The 21465-nt window shown below is 44.9% G+C and overlaps 1 protein-coding gene across 5 annotated transcripts in view; it reads left to right on the forward strand.

The window, feature by feature from the left end:
• SLC19A1 (solute carrier family 19 member 1) overlaps positions 1–21465 on the forward strand; it is a 112119-nt gene that overhangs the window by 73534 nt on the left and 17120 nt on the right. For all 5 annotated transcript variants that reach the window (XM_029606743.1, XM_029606740.1, XM_029606744.1 and 2 more), the window contains exons 3-4: positions 16419–17196; positions 18835–19027. In XM_029606743.1, the coding sequence (XP_029462603.1) occupies positions 16419–17196; positions 18835–19027 (971 nt within the window). The remainder of the gene's footprint in view (positions 1–16418; positions 17197–18834; positions 19028–21465) is intronic.

The following is a 21465-nucleotide window of genomic DNA, read 5'->3' on the forward strand; positions in this document are numbered from 1 at the left end:
TGTCCTTCGTGGGGTGTCAGGGCCATGGCCATGGCCGAGGTTATCCCCTTCCAATTGCTCATGGAGTAGAATGCGCATCAAAAGATGCTGGAAGTACTCCGGTTCGTCAACGCTCCTAAGGAGATCATGGCAATTCCTATCCACAACATCTTCAAGGACCTCCTCCTTTGTATGTGGGAGCACCTGATTTCTATTTCCCCTGTCAATAGGAAGGCAGATGCCACCTATTTGGTGCAGCAAGTGGTGGAGTTCGAGAAGCGGCACCTCCCCCACCAGTCTGTGGTTGTAGTGTCTGCCTTGAAAAAAAGCCAGGTACTCCCGTACCCACGCTTCTTTCCCCCTGAGGCGAGAACATAGGGAGCTCAATGCCTCAGGCAGGAAGGTCTTCCAGGGTGCTATGCTGGTCGCCCGTATTGCCGCCTACCAGATATACATGACTTAGTACAACCGAAACCCCTGGAAGTGAGTCCAGGACCTCGCAGAGGATCTGCCTCAGCAGCAACAGGAGGCACTCTTGGCCATCGTCCTGCTGGGTTTAGAGGCTGGCAAGCATGAGGTGCAATCCACCTACAGTGTCTTTGAGATGGCGTCCCTCATAGCCATGGTGGGCATCGATGGCCTGGCTCAGAGCTTCTGACCTCCACCCAGAGAAGCTAGCTGACTTCCCCCTGCACAGGTGACAACCTCTTTGGGGATAAGTTCCGGGATGTGGTAGTGCAATTGAAGAACCATCACGACATCCTTCAACAGCTCTCCGCTAGTGCTTCCGATGCCCTGTCCTTGGTCAGGAAATTCTCCAGGCCGGAATCCCGGAAACCCTTCTATAGGCAGAAGTATTATCCTCCTGCCTCCCGGTCTTGCACGCCACGCACTAGCTCCAGGGGCCATTCCAGCCGGCACCCCAGCAAAACCCGGCTATGGGCTTTTGACGAGTCAGTCGAGCGAGCTCATGATGCCAGATCCCCCAGTGGGAGGTAAGCTCATTGGCTTCACCCATCACTGGGAGGATGTCACTTCGGTCCAATGGGTCCTTAACATAATCCATCAAGGGTACCATCTCAACTTCAGTCTGCTCCCAGGGACCTCTCCCCCATGTTCATCTGCCTAGCAGGTCATACTTCAATCGGAACTCTCTGTCCTTCTCGCAACAGGCGCAGTAGTGCCGGTCCCTTGCCCCCAGCAGGGCCGAGGGTTCTATTCGAGGTATTTCCTAATTCCGAAAAGGAACGGCGGCTTATGCCCCATCCTCGACTTCAGGGCATTGATCAAGTTTCTCTCAAGAGAAAAGTTAAAGATGGTCTATCTGGGTACGCTGATTTCCCCTTCTCAAAAGAGACAGGTTCTGCTCCCTTGTTCTGAAGGAAGCTTATGCTCACATAGCCATTTTCCCCGGCCACAAAAAATACCTCCGCTTCTTGGTGGGGAAGGCTGACTATCAGTACAAGGTGCTGCCTTTTGGGTTGGCCTTAGCCCCTCACTTCTTCACCAATTATCTGGCGGTGGTGACTGCGTATCTCTGGCATCATGAGGTGCATGTCTTCCCATACCTAGACACCTGGTTAATCAAGAGCGATACCTGCTCAGGGGCACTGAGTGCTCTAGCCCTGACAGTGTGGGTTCTACAAGCCTTGGGGTTCATTATCAACTATCCAAAGTCTCAATTCTACCTGTCTCCTCAGCCAGACTTCACAGGCGCCTGACTGGAAACTGTGCAGAAGAAGGCATTTTTGCCACACAATCGGGCTTTTGCCCTCGCCTTGCTGGTGGCTGCAACCTGCAGCAGCCGGCAGGTAACTGCCTGTCGTCTGCTCAGTTTTATGGGCCATATGGTGATTTCCGTCCATGTTACCCCTCTTGCCCGTTTGTGCATGTGGAGGGCTCAATGGACCTTGTGGTCACAGTGGCGACAGGCCTTTTGGGACATCGAGACTTGCATTGCAGTCATGGAACGTCTGCTGGTGTGTCTGTCCTGGTGGGAACACCTCCAATTTGGAGTTGGAGATCAATCTGCTCCTCAAGTGATCCTCACTATCGATGCCTCTCCTCAAGGGCTGGGGAGCCCATGTGGACAATCTCTGGATCGCTCATGAAGCCTGCTGTCAAATTTTCTGGAGCTTTGGGCAATCCGTTACATCCTATGGGCGTTCAGAGATTGGTTATCACACAAAGCAGTCCCGATCCGGACGGACAGCCAGGTGGCAATGTGGTATATCAACAAACAGGGAGGCACAGGCTCATTCCTCCTCTGTCTCGAGGGGGTGCAGGTATGGACCCTGGGCCCTGTCGCAGGGGATGTTGTTGAGTGTGATGTACCTGCCCGAGACTCTGAACGTGCTGGCAGACTGGCTGAGTTGCTCCTTCCAGCCACACGAATGGAGCCTCAACCCAGAGGTAGTGACTGAACTGTTTCACTGGTGGGGAACACCAGATGTGGACCTCTTCGTTTCCCCACACAATCACAAGGTGAGCAGGTTCTGCTCCCTATTGGGGTGGGGGGCAGGCACCTCGGCTGTGATGCCTTCTCCCTCTACTGGGGGAGAGGTCTGCTGTATGCATACCCTCCTCTCCTGCTCCTACTGAAGACCCTGCTGAGCTTCAACAGAACAGAGGGACTATGATCCTCAAAGTGCCTTTTTGGCCCCAACAGGCCTGGTTCCCACTACTATAGGACCTGTCTATTAGGACCCCATCCGGCTGGGGACTGCACCCGATCTGATCACACAGAACTAGGGCACCCTGCACCATCTGAACCTCTGGGCGCTGGCCTTGATGGCTTAGATGTTGAGTGCCTAGTCCTTGAGCCCCTGGCTCTCTCGGACAGTATCTCCCAGGTGCTGGTGGCTTCTAGGAAACCTTCCACCAGATAGTCCTACAGCTTGAAATGGAAAAGATTCTCCCATGTGGTGTGCGGGGCAGGGCTTGGATTCATTCTCATGCCCCCTTTCCACACAGATGTTGGACTACTTGTGGCACCTTTCCGAGTCTGGGCTTCAAATCAACTCAAGGATACATCTCAGCGTTGTGAGTACCATCGAGGCGTCGCTGGTACACCCATATCGGTGCACCCTTTAGTAGGTTGTTTTATGAGGGGCCTACTCCAACTGAAGCCCCCTCTACGACCCCCCTGTTGTATCCTGGGACCTCAGCATTTGTCCTGACATGGTTCATGCGTCCTCCCTTTGAGCTGCTGCATTCCTGCAACACAAATTTACTCCCTGGAAAGTTATATTTCTGGTGGCGATTACTTCGGCTTGTAGGGTGAGTGAGTTTCAGGCCTTGGTTATGTACCCACCATACACGAGGTTTTTTTCACGATGTTGTGGTCATGCTATGCACCAAAGGTTTCTGCCAAAGGTGGTGACTGATTTCCACCTTAATCAGTCATTCGTTTTGCCAACTTTCTTTCCTAGGCCTCATTCCTACTCAGGGGAGTGGGCTCTTCATACCCGGGACTGCAAGAGGGTTTTGTCTATTTAGATCGCACAGTCAGTCACAGACAATCCACTCAGTTCTGTGTCCTTTGATACAAACCGGCTGGGAATGGTGGTGGGTAAACAGACCTTATCGAACTGGCTGGCGGATTGCATCGCCTTCTGCTATACACAAGCTGGCCTTCTGCTGGCTAGCAGAGTTAAAGCTTACTCTGTGCGGGCCATTGCGACATCTGTGGCTCATCTGCAAGCAGTCCTGTTGTTGAAATTTGCCAGGCCACCAGGTGGAGTTCTTTTCACACGTTTTGTGGCCCACTACTGGTTGGACAAGGATGGGCGTCAGGACAATGCCTTTGGTCAATCCATCCTGCGCTATCTTTTCCAGACCTGAACCAAATTCTTCGGACCTAGTTCCTCTGGTGGGAGCCAGACAGCCCCCTGCCGACCAACAGCACTGCAATTGTTGTGCCTGTTGGCACCTTGTTGGTCTCTTCTGCTAACAGGGACAGCCTGGAGCTTGGTACTCACCCACTTGTGAGGACTACCATCCTGCTTGTCCTAGGAGAAAGCGTAGTTGCTTACCTGTAACAGGTGTTTTCCTAGGACAGCAGGATGTTAGTCCTCAGGAATCCCGCCCGCCTCCCCGCAGAGTTAGATTCTCCTTCCAGTTTATTATTTTATTTTTTCGCTCGTTTTTTTTCTACGTTACGAGACTGAAGGGGGACCACACGTGGATGCGTGGATAGTGGCATGCTGGACATCTGTGTGCTGGTCAAAGCTTCTAGAAACTTTGACAAACGTTTTCTGTGCCGGTCTCCATCGGATGATGTCACCCACTTGTGAGGACTAACATCCTGCTGTCCTAGGAGAACACTGTTACAGGTAAGCAACTGCGCTTTTTCTGCTTTTCTGTTCAGCAATTAACGCGCTAATCCCCAACCTGTGTCCAACTGTGGGTTAAACAGTATGCTCGGCTGCGCACACTGTATTGCATTGGCCCCTTAGACAATAAAAAGACTAGGAGGGACACTCTAGGAAGTAGCTCATTTAAAACAAAGGGAGAAAATTCTTTTCCACTCAATGCATAATTAAGCTTTGGAATTCATTGCCAGAGGATGTGGTTACAGCATTTAGTGTAACTAGGTTTGAATAAGGTTCTTATTATTCAAACATACCCTAAGCTGAAAGTGCCCTTCTTACAGTGGTAAATATATATAGTGTCACATTGTGTGTGTGTGTGTCTCCGTCTCTCCTCCCTCCCCACTGAGTATATATGGTAGCTCAGCGGTCTTTAAAATCCCTAAAACACAGACTTGGATAACACACCAACACGCGCTGTGGTCAGCTTTTCTAAAATTCGGAGTTATGCATGTAACTCCTGGCCCCGCCCAGGAATGCACACGCACAGATACGTACATGCGTACATCACACTTCTTAAAATTTGTGTTGCTTGCATGCAGCCCACATACACGTATATGGGACCATTTTATGCATGAGCAACACTTTTAAAATCTATCTGTATAGTAATATCTTTCATGTCATAAAATATAATATACCCACAATAAATACAAAATAATTGTAATTTAGCAACTAAATTGCCCTTCTTTGATGACATATTACATAGTACAATATTATATACATATCCACACACAATTCCCATTCACTCGTATGATATCTATACATCCATACCACCGCTATTCAAATACACCTGACATCTACACTTTTATATAACCTGAATAAACCCTCACACAACAAATTGCCTCATTTAATTTTAACTAATGTGATCCCAACATTTTTCTAAAAGAAAAATGTGGTATCTTCTTAGGATATCTTTTAAAAATATAGATAAGTCTATTCCCTTCTTGTATACCCTCGAGGGACCCTCATTTCGCCTGTAACTGGCTCCTTCAGGAGACGTAGCTCTACATCTATTGTCTTTACCTCATCAGCAGTAGTCTAAGAGACAAATAAAACAATCAGCAACAATCCCTCCTATAAATCAACCACCTGGTAATAAATTCCACAAATTCATCCTCCATTTCCCATTTACTCCAAAAAGAGGTGAATTGTTCCTATTATATTATAGCCTTTACGCGCGATGAGTGTGGATAATACATGCTAATAAAATAGAATATAAAAATAACCCAAAAATGACAGCAACCTCAAATGCATTAACACCACTTTGTAAATTGCTTTTATAACCACTTTCACTTCTTTACAAAATCTAAATCAAACATAAAACCAACATCTCATAAATATGAACGATGTGGCTTACGAATGCCCAATTCATAACTGGAGGATAAAATCTATTCTTACCTGACAAACAAATTTACATTTGTGTGCAATTTGTATCAATTATTTGTAGCTGTACTACAAATTAGGGATATTGGAACACTTCTTTTGAAGAATCATAATAGCAAATTTGTGATTAGCGTCATTTGGAGTTCCTTTTAGTTTACTTTATAATGAATCCATCCTGTTTTCCTTCAGTTTATAATGAGCCATTTAAGTGCACAAACCACTGCTTTATCATGTAACATAGTAAATGATGGTAGAAAAAGACCCAAGTGTTCCATCCAGTCTGCTTAGCAGACTTTTTTTTCGTAATCTGCCGCTCCGTAGAGATTACAACAGTTAACACAGCTTGCCCCTTTTCTTCATTTCCACCCTTCAGTCATTACAGATCCTCTGTGTTTATTCCACATCATTTTGAATTTCTTGACCATTCTGGTCTCTTCTGGGAGAGCTTTCCATGCATCTACCACCTGATGATGGTCCTGAGTTTCATCTCCCCTAGTTCTATAGCTTTCCTTCCACTGGAAAAAGCTTGATGCCAGTGCATCATTTAATACCCTTCAGGAATTTAAAAGTCAGTATAACTTATCCTGTCCTCTAGGATATCCTTTACATATTTAAAGTCCCTCGGTCTCAACTCTCATGTCTTTTGGTGCAGACCCACCTCATTTAGATCATCTTTTTCTGGACTGCTTCCGTCCTATCTATACTTCCTGAGATACAGTATTCCAGGGGAGGCCTCACCAGGGACCTGGAGAGGGGCAATATCACCTTCTTTTTCCTGCATGTTATGCCTCTCTCTATGCAGTCCAGCATCTTTCTAGCCTTAGCTTTCTAGTCTTGTCACTTGGCTTTGAAAATTACCCCCTTAAAGCTAAATTAGCCATTTAAAATAGTATACATGTTCTTTTTCAGAGGTAAAAATACATATATACTATTATCCAGTCAAAAAGTAGGTGGATTTGGGGGTGTGGTTAAGTTGAAGGAAGGAAACACGCATAGATTAGATTTACAAATCTAAACACATTGTTTTGAAGGGTCTATGGAGTGGTTAGAGCAGTGGACTGAGAACCTTGGAAGCCAGGGTTTAAATTCCAATAACATAAGTTTGGGTAATTTTTTTTTTTTACGTCACCTACTGTCTCGGGTACATACCCTAGTAGAAATCTCAACTCTGTGAAGCTTTCCTCACTCCAAATGACATCAAATCTTCACTGAGGTGTACTGTGCTGTTCGTACATCTAACTCTGCATGTAAAACTGGCCCCTAAACCACCACCAACACCTCACTTCGAGCTATTAGCTGGCCCTCCTATAGTGATATAAATAGTTGATTACCATGATACTCTTTACCGCGGGCATTATCCATGCGTTATTATAACATTTGATGAATCTAGGGGTTAGATTGTGAGCCCTTTGGGACAGAGAAATACCCACAGTACCTGAATATAATCTAACTTGAAATGCCTGAAAAAAGCAGAATTTAAATCAAAAAATAAAATAAGCTAAATGTAAATTACTTCATTACACATCTTGTCATAAGTTTCTAATAGTTATACTTTTCTTTGGAGGAAAGTGATTGAACTTGGAGCCTTTTCTAATTCCATCTGTTACATTGTCCTCCCAGTAATAATCAACAAAACTAAGGCAATTTTCAAAGGAATTACCATGCGTAAAAAGTATTTTACCCACAAGAAGGCAAATGCAATAAGTTGCTTTCAGCAGAGTACACAATTTTACCATCAGTTGTTTACATTTTTTATGTGCAAATGTTATTCCCAATGCAGCAAGATTTGCACACAAAAAATGTGCATGTGAAAATTGTGCGCCCTGCATAGCACCATTATATGGAAATCCGATGCAAATGAAGACATTACCTATCAGCTCCCAATGCAGAAGGATGGTACTGGCTTAACCCAGGTTTTCATAGCACTGGAAATCTTACGCCTGGTTAGAGATGGCGTTCAGGCACTGGAACCTATAATGGGATTTATGAACCAAAAACATGATTTGCACACACAAACCATATTTTCTGTGCACAAATATGCTTTTAGCATATATACAGGTGAATCCAAAACCAGTGAGTTTGCATCTCTACCAGTAGGAGGAGACAAAGCAAAGTTGACATCACAGTATATATACCCCTGCAGTGACAGCCTGCCAGTATTCTTCATCTCCAGCAGATGGTGGACATGCATCTCCCTACTGGGGATTGCTTTGTTTTAGAAGGGGAAAAGAAGAAGGAAATTAAATTTGCCCCACTCTCCTGTGGTGATACCGTATGGTCCCTCCCTCAGTTGAGAATTCCTAAGGTGATTTCCACAGTCCCTCAGATGAGTACCTTGGTCCGGTAGTTGGTTTTTCAACTGGCCTGGACGTAGCTGTAAAAAAAACCCCCCAAAAAACAGCTGAAAGGCAAGCAGGTGCAGTAAGTAGAGCACGGCAGTGAAGGTTTATGCCCTCTCCCTCCACAGCCGGAAATCAACCTTGTACTGAGTGGGATGGGCAAAGCTCAGGTAAAGGGTAATTTTTTAAAAATTGTCAAAGAGAAGGGGAGTTGAGTAGGGATTCTTACCCCCCCCCCCCCCCCCCCGATCTCCATGGTTGGTGTACGATCTGAAGGTTGTTCCCAGCTCTGGTGGATTTCAGGGGATGGGACAGCCTGGCGGGTTGAGCAGCCCTTGCAGCTAGGCCCTGCTCCAAAACTTGTCTGGTTTGCCGCGTGGTAGGTTCCTCGATTCTTCAGTCGCAGGAGAAATCCAAAGACCTTGGGCATTGATGCCTTCATGCAAAAGTGGCCAGAGGGCAAGCTGTGGTATGCTTTTCCCCCTGGCCCATGTTGGACAGAATGGTTCGGAGGGTCAAGAGTCACAGAGGGATGATGCTTCTGGTAGCACCAGATTGGCCTAGGAGACCATGGTATGCAGATCTGTGAAGGCTTCTGGTGGACTCTCCCCTCCGGTTTCCGGTGCACAGGAATTTGCTATGGCAGGGGCCTGTTCGTCATTAAAATTTGAATCGATTTTGTCTTACGATATGGCCCTTGAGAGGGTTCCGTTGTTGAAGCATGGATATTCTACTATGATGATTGCCACCTTGCTACGAGAGAGAAAGTTCTCCACTTCCTTAGCCTGTGTGCAGGTTTGGTGAGTGTTTGAGGCCTGGTGTGAAGATCGAGGGGTTCTTCCTTGTTTGGGTTAAGATTACATTTTGGAATTTTTGCTAGATGGATTGATTAAAGGGTTGGCCCTTAATTCCTTAAAGGTATATGTGGCGGCTCTTGCCTGTTTCCGAGGTCAGGTGCGTGGTGGGCCCTTGTCGGCTCATCCAGATGTGGCCTGTTGCTTGAAAGGAGTGAAGCATCTTCGTCCTCCCTTACAGTATCCTTTTGGAGTCTTAATCTAATTTTGGATTTTTTTTAGCGGCCGCTACTTTTCGATAGAGGTGTAAACTTTCCTTGAGGTTACTGACCTTAAAAACAGTGTTTCTTGTTCTGTTCTGCACGTTGGGTATCCAAACTACAGGCCTTGTTTTGTCGGGAGCCATTTTTACCAGTGTCTCCCTGGGCGATACAGCTGCGAACTGTTCCCTCCTTTTTGCCAAAAGTGGTCTCGGATTTTCTCTTGAATCGGTCTATTTCCCTGCCGTCTCTGGACAAGGCAAGAGATGCGGAGGATTATCTGCTTGATGTCAAAAGGCATATCTTGAGGTATTTAGAGATTGCTGAATAACTCAGAAAGATGGACCGGCTGTTTATTCTCCATGGTGGGAGTAAACAGAGTGAGCTGGCGTCATGGGCTACAATAGCCCACTGAATTAAGGAGGTAGTCACAGCCACGTATGTGGATGCTGAGTAGCCGTAGCCTAGTCAGATCAGGGCTCATTCCACTAGGGCTCAAGCAGTATGATGGGTGGGAGTTAGATTGTTGTCTAGTTGCGACGTGGTCCTCCTTACACACCATTTCCAGGCATTATCGCTTGGATGTGCAGGCCTGGGAGGACGCAGCCTTTGCACATGCAGTTTTGACTGGACATGTTCGGGAGTAGCTTTGGTACATCCCATAGGTTTTGGATTCACCTATCGTATGCTAAGAAAAGAGAAATTACTACTTACCTGAAATTTCCTTTTCCTTAGTACAGACAAGTGAATCCAGCTTTCCATCCTTGGCTGCCGAATGGTGGTGCTATGGTCCTCCTGCGTGGCTGTTCCATGGAGTACTGGTAAGTGTCAATCCAGTTCCTAGATTTGTGTTATTACACGCCTTTGTCTGAGCTCTGTGTTTTATTGTTGGCTGAGGGTTGGAATGGCTATCTTTTAATAATCAGGTTTTGCTAGTTTCTCCATAGTTGGCTTTGGCAGAGAGTACTGGCAAGCTGATGCCACTGCAGGGGTATATATATACTATTATGTCAACTTTGCTCTGTCTCCATCTGCTGGAAGAGGTGCATAACCCATTGGTTTTGGATTCATCTGTCTGTACTAAAAAAAAGGAAATTATCAGGTAAGTAAGTAATTTCTCGTATATGCACAAAAAATATTTTTTGCGCTAAAAACATGTTTGCATAGATATTTTGAGGTTGATATTCAAAAGCCATTTAGATGGAAAATTGAAAAGTGATTGTAACTGATTAACAAACCTCTTATGGCTGGTTTTTGAAGTGATGATATGAGCAGCCTTTTTCACTGTTTTTAAGTTTCTATCTTTGTGCAAATATTTTTTCACCCAGTTTTTAGGTTTCTGTGTTCTTTGTGCATATATTATTTTTTGTTCAGGTTCTTAAGTAATTTAGAAAATAAGAAAAACATGGTCACTAAAGGATTTATTAGTGTTCATATTTTATTTTTTGGTATATATATCTATATATAATAATCTGTATATAAAAAATGTCCTAAAGCAATCAACTATTATATTTGGAACACAGAGGTGCTAGGGGCATTTGAATGCCATTGATACCACTTACCAATCACATACAGTATTAACCGCTTAAATTTGGCACATAGGTTTCAAAAGTCATATGCAGTGTATGCACCCCAGCATTGTCCCACATTAGTTACTGTATTTGCAGCCCAAAGCTGTGCTTTAGTAGTCATATGCAACATATACATCCCAAAGTTTGCCACAGTAGTTCTGTATAGTATATATATTAAGCCCCTTACCTCTGAGCTGAAATGACTCCGGCATAGCCTCTGGCAGCATGCTGTTCCAAGTATCCGGTATATAACTTCCTCCAGTTCTGGGCTGCCCTTATAGGTCCTGTAGCTGGGACTTCCTGTGGCACTGGTTGATATCACATCCTCCAGGAATATATAAAGAAGTCTCTTGCAACCAGCCAGCACCTCAGCAACAGGTCTCCTGGTGCCCTTGTGGTCCAGTGTGTGTTTCTCTCCTTGTCTTGAGCCTTGTTCTGTGTTCCTGCTTTATTTCCTTGTGTTGTCCTTCCTCCCTCATGCTCTGTTCCTTGTCTGGTTCTTTGCCTGTCTGCCCTTGCTTCTGGCCCTGCTTGTTTCCCTTCCTTGTCCTATTGGCCTTCTCTGTCTTGTCTGTCCTGTTTGTCTTGGAGTGACTACCTGGATCCCCTGCATAGATTACTGGTGCCTAAACCCCATAACAAAGAAGAACCTTTACATGCTTCCCCTAATCTCTGAACTCTTTGACCCCCTGCGGGACACACAAGCCTTCACCAAACTAGACTTCTGGAGAGCCTACAACTTGATCAGGATCTGAGAGGGTGATGAATGGAAAACCGCCTTTAATACCCATGACAGGTAATGCCACCGCAGTATTCCAGTCAGTGGTGAACAAGATCTTTAGAGACCTCTGCTCCTGCGTAGTCGTATACTTGGCTGACATCCTAGTGTTCTCTAAATCTCTCACCGACACCATGTGAAACAGGACCTGCAGAGACTCCATGACCACTGCTTCTACGCTAAGCTGGAAAATTGTGACTTTGAGCAAGTGGAGCTCCTTTTTTAGGGTATATTATTTCATGCTAAGGCCTCAAGATGGATGCGGCTAAGATGAAGGCCATTGTGGAGTGACCTTGATCCGTTTGACTCAAGGCGATGCAATGATTTTTAAGGTTTGCCAACTACTACAGACAGTTCATCCCTAGCTACTCCTCATTGGCGGGCCCCCCTGATAGCCCTAACCAGGAAAGTGGTCGACACCAGGAATTGGCCAGCAGACACCACCTGAGCCTTTGAACAGCTGAAAGAAGAGCTCATTCAGGGTCCATGCCTTCATCACCCAGACCCAGCAAGACCGTTCATTGTGGAGGTAGATGTGTCCACCCCAGGAGTGGGTGCTGTCCTCCTGCAGCACAACCATAATGACACTCTGGTGACCTGCTCCTACTTAATCTAGGAAATTCTCCCCGGTTGAGAAACTATATTATAGGAAATCATGAGCTGCTTGCAATCAAACTGGTGCTAGAGGAATGGCGCACTTACTGAAAGGAGCCAAGCATCCTGTAACCATTTATATACGGAGCATAAGAATCTTGAACACCTGGCTTAAGTGCAGAGATTGAACCCCTGAAAAGCCCGCTGGTCCTTGTTTTTTTTTGTTTTTTTTAACAGGTTCAACTTTGAGCTGCGTTACTGCCCTGCTGACAAGAACCATTGAGTAGATGCACTATCCTGCACCTTCAGTACAGAAGAGCACTGGAGCTGCTTCAGCCTGTCCTCAATCTAGCCAAATTTGTACACTCAGCAGCTTTCACGGTTTCTTCTCGTAAGACTGTGGTTCCCCCAGTGTTTATGGCAAAAGGCTCTAGAATGGGCCCATGACTTCAGTTTCTTGGGGCATCCTGGTCTTACCCGCATTCTGGAACTCATTGTGAGCCACTACTGGTGGACTCAAATGAGGAATGACATTTGATATTACATGGGTTTCTGCCCTACTTGTGCCGTGCAGAAGAGTGACCAAGCCCAACTGTGGGTGCTGTTACAGCTGTTGCCAGCTCCTACAGAATCCTGGACCCATGTGGCCATCAATTTTTATCTGCCTTCTTCGAATAGCCACACCATTATATGGGTGATTGTGGATAGGTTTTTAAAGATGGCTCATTTTGTTCCTCTCCCTGGACTCCTGTCCATACCAGAACTTGTTCAACTCTGTATTCAGCACAAATTCAGAATCCATGGACTTTTTCTCCACATTCTTTCAGATCAGGGGTCCAGTTCGCTGTGAAGTACTGGAGAAGTCTATGCCAGAAATTCAGGATTGTCCTAAACTTCATCCATCACCCACAGAGCAAAATGACCAGACTGAGAAAATCAACCAAAGCCTCAAAGCTTATCTGTGAATCAGAGATGAGACAACTGGGCCTCCTTGCTTCCATGGGCCGAATTTGCCAATAACAAACACGTCAACAGCTCCACTGGATCATCACCATTTTACATCGTCTTTGGATGCCACCCACAGGTCCCACGATCTGTTCCTATGTCAGAGACCTGCTGAGCTATCACCCTAGTAGGACAAGAGCTCCAGGATCCTATGGGGAAAAAACTCGCCAACTCATTGACCATGCTCCATGCTGTGCTAAAGCCCAAGCTGACAAGAAATGGCACCCTGCACCCATTCTCCAGCCTGGTACCTTGGTAGGGCTCGGTACCAAGAATTTGAAGCTTGAAATGCCATCCACAAAATTTGCACCCTGACTCATGGGACCTTTTCCCATTGAACAGTAGTTAGGCCCAGTCGCCTCTAAACTCGAACATCCTGCATCTCTTCGAATATATGATGTATTTCATATCTCCTTGTTAAAACCTACCATCCTCTCCTGGCCAGGCAGAACTCCACCCCAAAAGCCTGAACCTTCTCTGGAAGAGGACACCCAGTTTGAAGTAGGAGAGATTTCTTGCAGGGTCCAAAACAAGTTGGAATATCTCATCACCTGGAAGAACTACAGCCCTGAGGAGAACTCATGGGAACCTGCCATCAATCTTCAGGCTCCACAACTGGTGGCAGAATTCCACCGCAGATTCCTTTTTAAGCCCAGGCCCAGAAAACTGGGGGGAGGAAGGGTACTGTTAAGCCCTTTACCTCTGATCCATGGCTACTCAGCAATAGCCTCCGCAAGCATGCTGTTCCAAGGACCTAGGACAGAACTTCCTCCAAATCTGGACAGCTTTAGAGGTCACCTAGCCGGGACTTCCTGTGGGGCTGGCTGATGATGTCACATCCTCCAGCAGTATGTAAAGAAGTCTCTTGCAACCAGCCAGAACCTCAGCAACAGGTCTCCTGGTGCCCTTGCAGTCCAGTGTGTGTTGCTATCCTTGTCTTGTTCTTGCCTTGTGCCTTGTTCTATGTTCCTGTTTTGATTCCTTGAATTGTCCTTTCTTCCTCGTGCTCTGTTCTTGTCTGGTTCTCTGCCTGTTTGCCCTTGCTCCTGGCCCTGCTGATTTCCCTTCCTTGCTTGTCCTGTTGGCCTTCTCTGTCTTGTCTGTTCTTTTTGTCTTGAACTGACTACTGGATCCTGACTCTGGCCTGGTCCCTGACCTTTCACTATCTCCTATTTGCAGCGACCCTTGCTCAGATTGAACTCTCATTCAGCTTAGCCCTGGGGACCCACATAAGTCCTGCCGGCTGCCAGAACCCAAGGGGGCACAACCTGTGAGGGAGTCAGCTGGTCCTGCCTACGAGCTTCTCCACCCGATGCCAGCATGGGCCTAGTGAGTTTGCTCAGTAGGTGGCACCAATCACCCTGCAGCCACAAAGGTTCTCTTCCTTGACAGTGTCACAATATGCAGTTTGAAGGCATGCCACATTGGTTGTCACAGTAAATGCTGCCTGGAGACAGTAATGCTGTTACACGGGTCACTTTTGAAGGGTTTAATTGGCTAAAGTCAGGAGTTAGCCAGTTAAAACCCTGATTTTAAAAATCCCTCTCCTTGCTGACAGACTAAATTTGCCCTTCCTAAATTCACAAGGTTAGTAAATGCAGATGGTCAAAAAAGGAGCAGCTTCAGATGCATCCTGGTGTAGCCTTCAGACTTAGCCAGTCAGCACTGATTTGCAGCACTAACCAGCTATGGTTAGGAAGATAAACTCAGTTACAAAAGGAGCTGTTGTAAATGTAGCTGCATGTGTAAATATGCATGCCTCTCCTTATAGTTGGATCCCACTTTTTTTGGTACACACAGTGCACCAAACCTTTCTGAGTTTCCCCGTTTTGAGTCCTTTCAGGACCAGCCTCTCTCGCCCCTGGCTCAGTGAGACAGAGAGAGCATATATTGAGCGCTGGATTTGACTCATTTTGTGTGTTGGAAGCAGCAGCAGATGGAGCTCTGGCAGTCATATGGTGCAGCCAAAGTACCTAACCAAGACCTGCATCATGCTGACTTATTCCAACACCTGCACTTGTACATAAAGGGACCTGGGTCATTTGAATGAGATTGTGTGCGTTTCTGCCCCCCCCCCCCCCCCCAATTTTAAAATTTGGAAGGGACTAGTGGGACTCTCAGAGTTCCCTATCTCTCTTTTGACCGTATGAGTCCTCTCCATGTTTGCATTGCTTGCCCTATGGAAGTTGATGAGGCACATAACGTTTTTATTAATGTAGGTACGCCTTGGGCTTGAAAAGGTTGTGAAAAACTGGTATATACAGCCAGGGCCAGTGCAAGGTTATTAGGTGCCCTAGGCGAAACAGCCTGCTGCTTCCCCCCCCCCCCCCCCCCGGCACACCCTTTCTACACACACATAAAATTCTGCATATATAGTAATTTAACATAAACAATACAATCAAGAAATATAAATTATCAATAGAGTAAAACCATACTAATAAAAAGAATAAATATTTCATAACAGCTGACAAATAGAACAACATCCAATAATTTAAAAGTTATACAAATTTTCCAAATACCAGTAAACTATTTAAAAACAGACATATCAGAGAGCACCCAGTAATTAAAATTAGTAAAGATGAAAAAAATCCCCTGCTGTCCATACCTGGGATCTTTTGAATTCCAGATGCCCTGAGATTGTTGTGGATTAGCAGGGGGAGAGGAGAGGGAGTTGTTGCTCATAAACTTTATTCTCGCGCTCTCATATATATACCATGCTTGCTCTCTCATACATTCATACATACATACATACATACATACATATGCCCTCTTATACATGCGCACACAGACATGCTTTCTCTCTCATACCTACACACACACATGAACCTGCTCTTTCACTCCCCCTACCCCGGCAGCACACGACCCACAGCCTCATCCTCTTTCTTCAGGCCTGTGGGGGCTGATGCTTCTCTACCTCCTGTGCAGCTTCCTACAGCTGAGCAGGAACTGGGGGCCAACGTTACGGCTTCCTGAGAGGGTGGGACCACTGCTGGTCAGCTGCTGCTGCTCTTCCAGCCCTTCATTACAGCACGGCCCAGGCCAGTACCGCATCTTCTTGCAGCGAGGATGCACTCTTATTCTTCCCGTCTAGGTTGGCATCGACATGGTCTCTCTTCCTGTCCGCATGGCTGGAAGAGAACGTGCCATGGCGCGGTCCCGCACAGGCAGGAAGAGGGAGAGACCATGCCAGTGGCACCCTAGATGGTCGCCTAGTCTACCTAGTGCTTCCACCGGCCCTGTATACATCTCCACAAGTTGATAATTGTGGCACATGCTGTGTATGTCTCCTACAGAGGTGACAGATGATTTCTTACATTCTTCTTTTTTTTTTTTTTTTTTTTAAAGGTAACCAATGAGATCACTCCTGTTTTGTCCTATTCGTACTTGGCAGTGCTGGTTCCCATCTTCCTGCTGACAGACTATCTGCGCTACACACCAGTGCTGATACTGCAGAGCCTCAGTCACATTTCCATCTGGTTGCTGCTTATATTTGGCACGGACATCCTCGCTATGCAGTTCATGGAGTTCTTCTATGGCATCACCATGGCAGCCCGTGTGGCCTACTCTTCTTATGTTTTCTCACTGGTTACTCCCTCCCACTACCAGCGGGTGGCAGGCTACTCTCGATCCTCGGTGCTGATGGGCGTTTTCACCAGCTCTGTAATAGGACAGCTCTGTGTCACCCTAGCAGGCGTGTCCTTCATGACCCTGAATTACATCTCCCTGGGGTTTGTCTCTTTGGGTCTGATCCTTTCATTTTTTCTGCAGAGGCCCAAGCGCAGTCTGTTCTTTAACAGGAACTGCATGCCAGCAGGCAGCGGACTCTCCCCTCTGGAGCTAAACAAAATGAATCCTGCACCTAGAATGAAGCCAGCATCCAGACTGAATAAATTGGTGGTGATGGCTAGCTGGAAGGATTCTGTCTTGGTTCTCATGTTGAAGGAACTGCAGAATATTGTGAAGTTACCTCAGTTAAGACTCTGGTCACTTTGGTGGATCTTTAACTCTGCTGGCTATTACCTGATGCTGTATTATGTACAAATTCTATGGAATGATATCTATCCCACTACAGATAACAGGAAAGTGTACAATGGAGGTGTGGATGCAGCTTCCACGCTCCTTGGTAAGTTCCTTTTCCCAGACCTACTTCTGCCTCAGATGTACTTATTCACTTCTTTCACTGTAGCATGTCTTCTAACTAGGGATAACTCATGTATCTTTGTAAAGCAGAAATACCATTCAGAGGCCACTGTTTCAGTTTTTCTTTCTGGGCATGTTTACCTGGTCCTTCCCATCCAGAGATCACTGTAGTAATGCTGCCAGTTTGTGGTTTTTTTTTGTGGGTGCTCCTATATGGTCCTTCCACCATCCAGAGATCATTGCAATCACATATAATATATACCATGCAGAGAATCTCTTTAGCAGTTACATTCAGTTCATGTAACCCAGTGATGTTGGTCTTGAGGGTTTGTTGGAGGTTACCACAACAGCAGATGGCAGGGTTTTTTATTTCAGCGTAACTAATTGCAACTGACTGCAGCAATCTCCAGCAAATCTTGGGACACCAGAGATTGATGAAAGTTTAGAATATCCTGTATTGTATAACAAATGTGATAAACACTGTGTTAGAGGGTAATCAGATTAGCCATAACACATAAAGAGATTACGGTACATTCTGTGTGAAAGAAACCTCAAAAATGCAAAACTAAGTCAGACTAAAGGTCTACTTAATCCAAAAGTAAGAGATATACCCATGTCAGAAATGATATTCAAAGATCAAAGGAACTGAAATAAATCTCAGTGAACCTGGAAGATGTACTAGGGCAAATTGACAAACTAAACAGTAGCAAATCACCTAGACCAGATGGTATACATCCCAGAGTGCTGAAAGAACTGAGAAATGAAATTGCGAACCTGCTATTGGAGATTTGTAAACTATCAGTAACATCTATGGTACCTGAAGACTGGAGGGTTGCCAATGTAACACAAATTTTTATAAAAAAGGGATCAAGGAGTGATCAAGGAAACTACAGACATCTGTGTCAGTTTCTACCATTTTGCCTATCATAAAGAACAAAATTATTGAACATATAGATTTACATAAATTAATGGGACAAAACCAACATGGATTTAGCCAAGGGAATTCTTGCCTCACAAATTAGCTACATTTTTTGATGGCATAAAACAAACATGTGGATAAAGGTAAGCCAGTTGATACGGTGTATCTGGATTTTATAAGAATAATTACGTTGAGCTTAGCCATTTTTTGACACAAGTAAGTCTTTATCCTATTTGAAAATCCTGTTTGAGCATGGGCACCCAAAAATAAATGCCATACTCCAGAAGTAATTTGAAGGAATAAGAGCCTTAAACAATGATTGACTAGTAGTTTTATTCCTTGCTTCCTCAGCTTGTTTAATTCATGTTCGTAGCCTTGGCTGCTTTTTCTTTGTTAGTGAGATACGTATTTTCCTGTTCAAAGTGTATTGCATTTGTCTTTTCTTGAGCGGTTAACATGCTGATATACTTTTTTTTTTTTTTTTTTTTTTTTTTTTTAGTAGATTTAATATTTCAGATGGTGAAACTATTGAAGTCAATGGAGGAGAATAACTTAGATATAGATGGATAACTATGTTCTTATGAAAATTTCAGACTAATGAGGATGAACTTTATTTTTTTTTATATGCCCTGGGCTAAAATAGGCTGATTGTTAGTAACAGTGAATAATCATAACCCTTTGTCCTTGATGTTTATTTCCTAGGAGCCATCACTTCTTTTGCAGCGGGATACTTGAAAATACGCTGGACGCTTTGGTCAGAGCTGGTGATTGGGCTTTTCACAGCCTTCCAAGCAGCTCTTCTCTTCCTCATGAACACTACCGGCAACATTTGGGTGTGCTATATAGCATACATCTTGTTTAGGGGTTCGTACCAGTTTCTGGTGCCCATTGCAATGTGAGTACTGCTACAGGAGGGATAGCATGATGATAAATTGTACATTGGTGAATCTCAAATAGGGAAGGAGAACTTGGGATGCCTGATAGTCATATCTGAAGAAAAGATTAAGGAGTCAATATTCAAAGGGATTTAGCTGGATAACTCACAAGTTATATGGTTAAATACCAAGTTTTTGAATATCTGTGCACTTATCCAGAAGTGTCAGGAGTTGGTAAGACAAGACCTCGCTCCCAGTTGGAATTTTGGGGTTCCTGGGTGGAGGGGAACAGGAATGGAGGGGTGGAAGAGAAATTGCAGGTGAATGGGGAGGGAAGCAGGAAGGATCACGGTTTTTAAAAATACAGCAGGGGGCAGCCTGGAGCCACTGGCTGCTGCTATAATTTTTTTTGTGTTTGGGGAGGGGCGGAAGATGTGGGTGCTATTTGTTTTCAGAGGTGGGGAGCTGGGATTCAGGCCTAAAGATCCCAAGATTTTTTTTTTTGTTCCATTTGACTGCCATTAAACTGGATATCTTTTGAATATATCATGTTAAGTGTCAATTATATGGCCACTTTACAGCCCCATAACTTTGTATGTCTGAATACAACCAGTTAGGTTTTAAAGTTATCCAGGTACATGTACCCGGATACATTTAGGCAAATATATTTAGTGGGACGTTTATCCCACTGAATATACTTGCCTAAATGTATCCGGCTCCATGTAAGTGGATAACGTTATATGTCTGAATATAAAATGGTAAACTAACACATCCACACCATTCATCCACACCTTTTTTTAAAAAACATATTGCACTTGAAATAACAATACATAATAAATTGTAATAATTCACAAACCTTATGTTTTCAAATTTAAACTGCAAATATGACGTCACATCCGGTTATGTAAATTGTTTTAAAATTGAGACATTTGAGTGGAGTTCTTGACCTAGTGGTGCAGCGTCGTAAGCGAGCACCCCCGTTTTCAGCGTTCAGCTTTCGGGGGAAAGTGGTCAAGTCTACCGGGTTATAAATGGATGAAACATGTGCTTTCTGAATACAATTGTATACATTTCTGACCGTGTGTATTCATGAGAAGTTCTCTGCTTGTGTTATAAAAGTAACAGATTGGATTTTGTGTTACTTTGTATCTACATGAGTGAATGGACATGGAAGTGAAACAGCTTTGACAATATTCAGTCCCTGAGGAAGCCTTCTTGGAAGGTGAAACGAAGATATCTTTTGTTGGACCCATGTTTAAAAATAGTTCAGCTCTTGGACCCAGGACTCATGTTTAGACAAAATTGAAATATTTGAAATCATATGCACAAGTTTATTTACTGGATTCACATTTCTAATTAATGGGGATTTGCAGTTTAAATTTGAAAACATAAGGTTTGTGAATTATTACAATTTATGTATTGTTATTTCAAGTAGTAACCAAAAAGGAAATGTTATATAAGAATTTTTTGTTGTTTAATGCCATTTTTAAAGATGGCGCCAGCCATCCAGTGCTCCCTCCATGTGACAGGGGCCGGCCAATGGCACGGATACCCTGTCACATGGTAAGGGCAAAGGCCATCGGCGCCATTTTTATTAGTGGCAGCCGACGGCCCGAGAGCGGGAGATCGCTCCCAGGACCCCCACTGGACCACCAGGTACCTGTAAAATATTTTGGGGGGGGGGGGGGTCAGGAGGGTGGGGGAAGCAAAGGGATTAGTTTTAAAGGGTCGGTGTGGGTTTTTTGTTTATCGGGTCGGGCGCAGCCGATAAACAAAACCGCGATCGGGCCCGATGGAAAAAAAAAACCACATGTGAATCTGAACCGGAATCCGAACCGATTCCGGTTCCGATTCACATCTCTATAGGATCCTAATAGAGAACAATTGCGCCAGCACAGCCTGCTTACCGAGGGATAATACTTGTTTAGTCTCACAGACGAGATGTGCCATCGATATAATAATTTATAACTGTTCTCTATTATAGAAGGAGGAAATTGAGGCAGACTTAATCTTCAAAAATGTCAGACTACTCCTCGTCAGAAAGCTGTGTTTTTGCAGATGACATGCTCATGATTATTTCTAATGCCCGCAGTTCTACCCAATTTTACTTGCTACTATACATACTTTTGGCACCTTTTAGGGGTTGAAATTGAACTTAACGAAATCAGAGGCCATGGACGTTAATGGGCATCTGCAGGCACATTGGCCAGATTTCCCATTGCTATGGGCAGGTGACACGATCAATTACCTCGGGATTAGGATTCACAGTGTGTAGAGTATGGAGGCAAAGAAGACACTTGAGGCAGCTTTCATCGCAGGCAGGAAGAGAAGAAGGGGTGAGCCCTCACGAGGCTCTTCCTTTTATTGTACATTCATACAAAGGCAGATGATGTGTCATTACATGATTGGCTACTTTCCCATAGCAACAGACGAGTCCCTACACTATTGGCTTTGGCTC

The sequence above is a fragment of the Rhinatrema bivittatum genome, chromosome 6 (assembly GCF_901001135.1).
Source record: "Rhinatrema bivittatum chromosome 6, aRhiBiv1.1, whole genome shotgun sequence".
NCBI classification, from domain to species: domain Eukaryota; kingdom Metazoa; phylum Chordata; class Amphibia; order Gymnophiona; family Rhinatrematidae; genus Rhinatrema; species Rhinatrema bivittatum.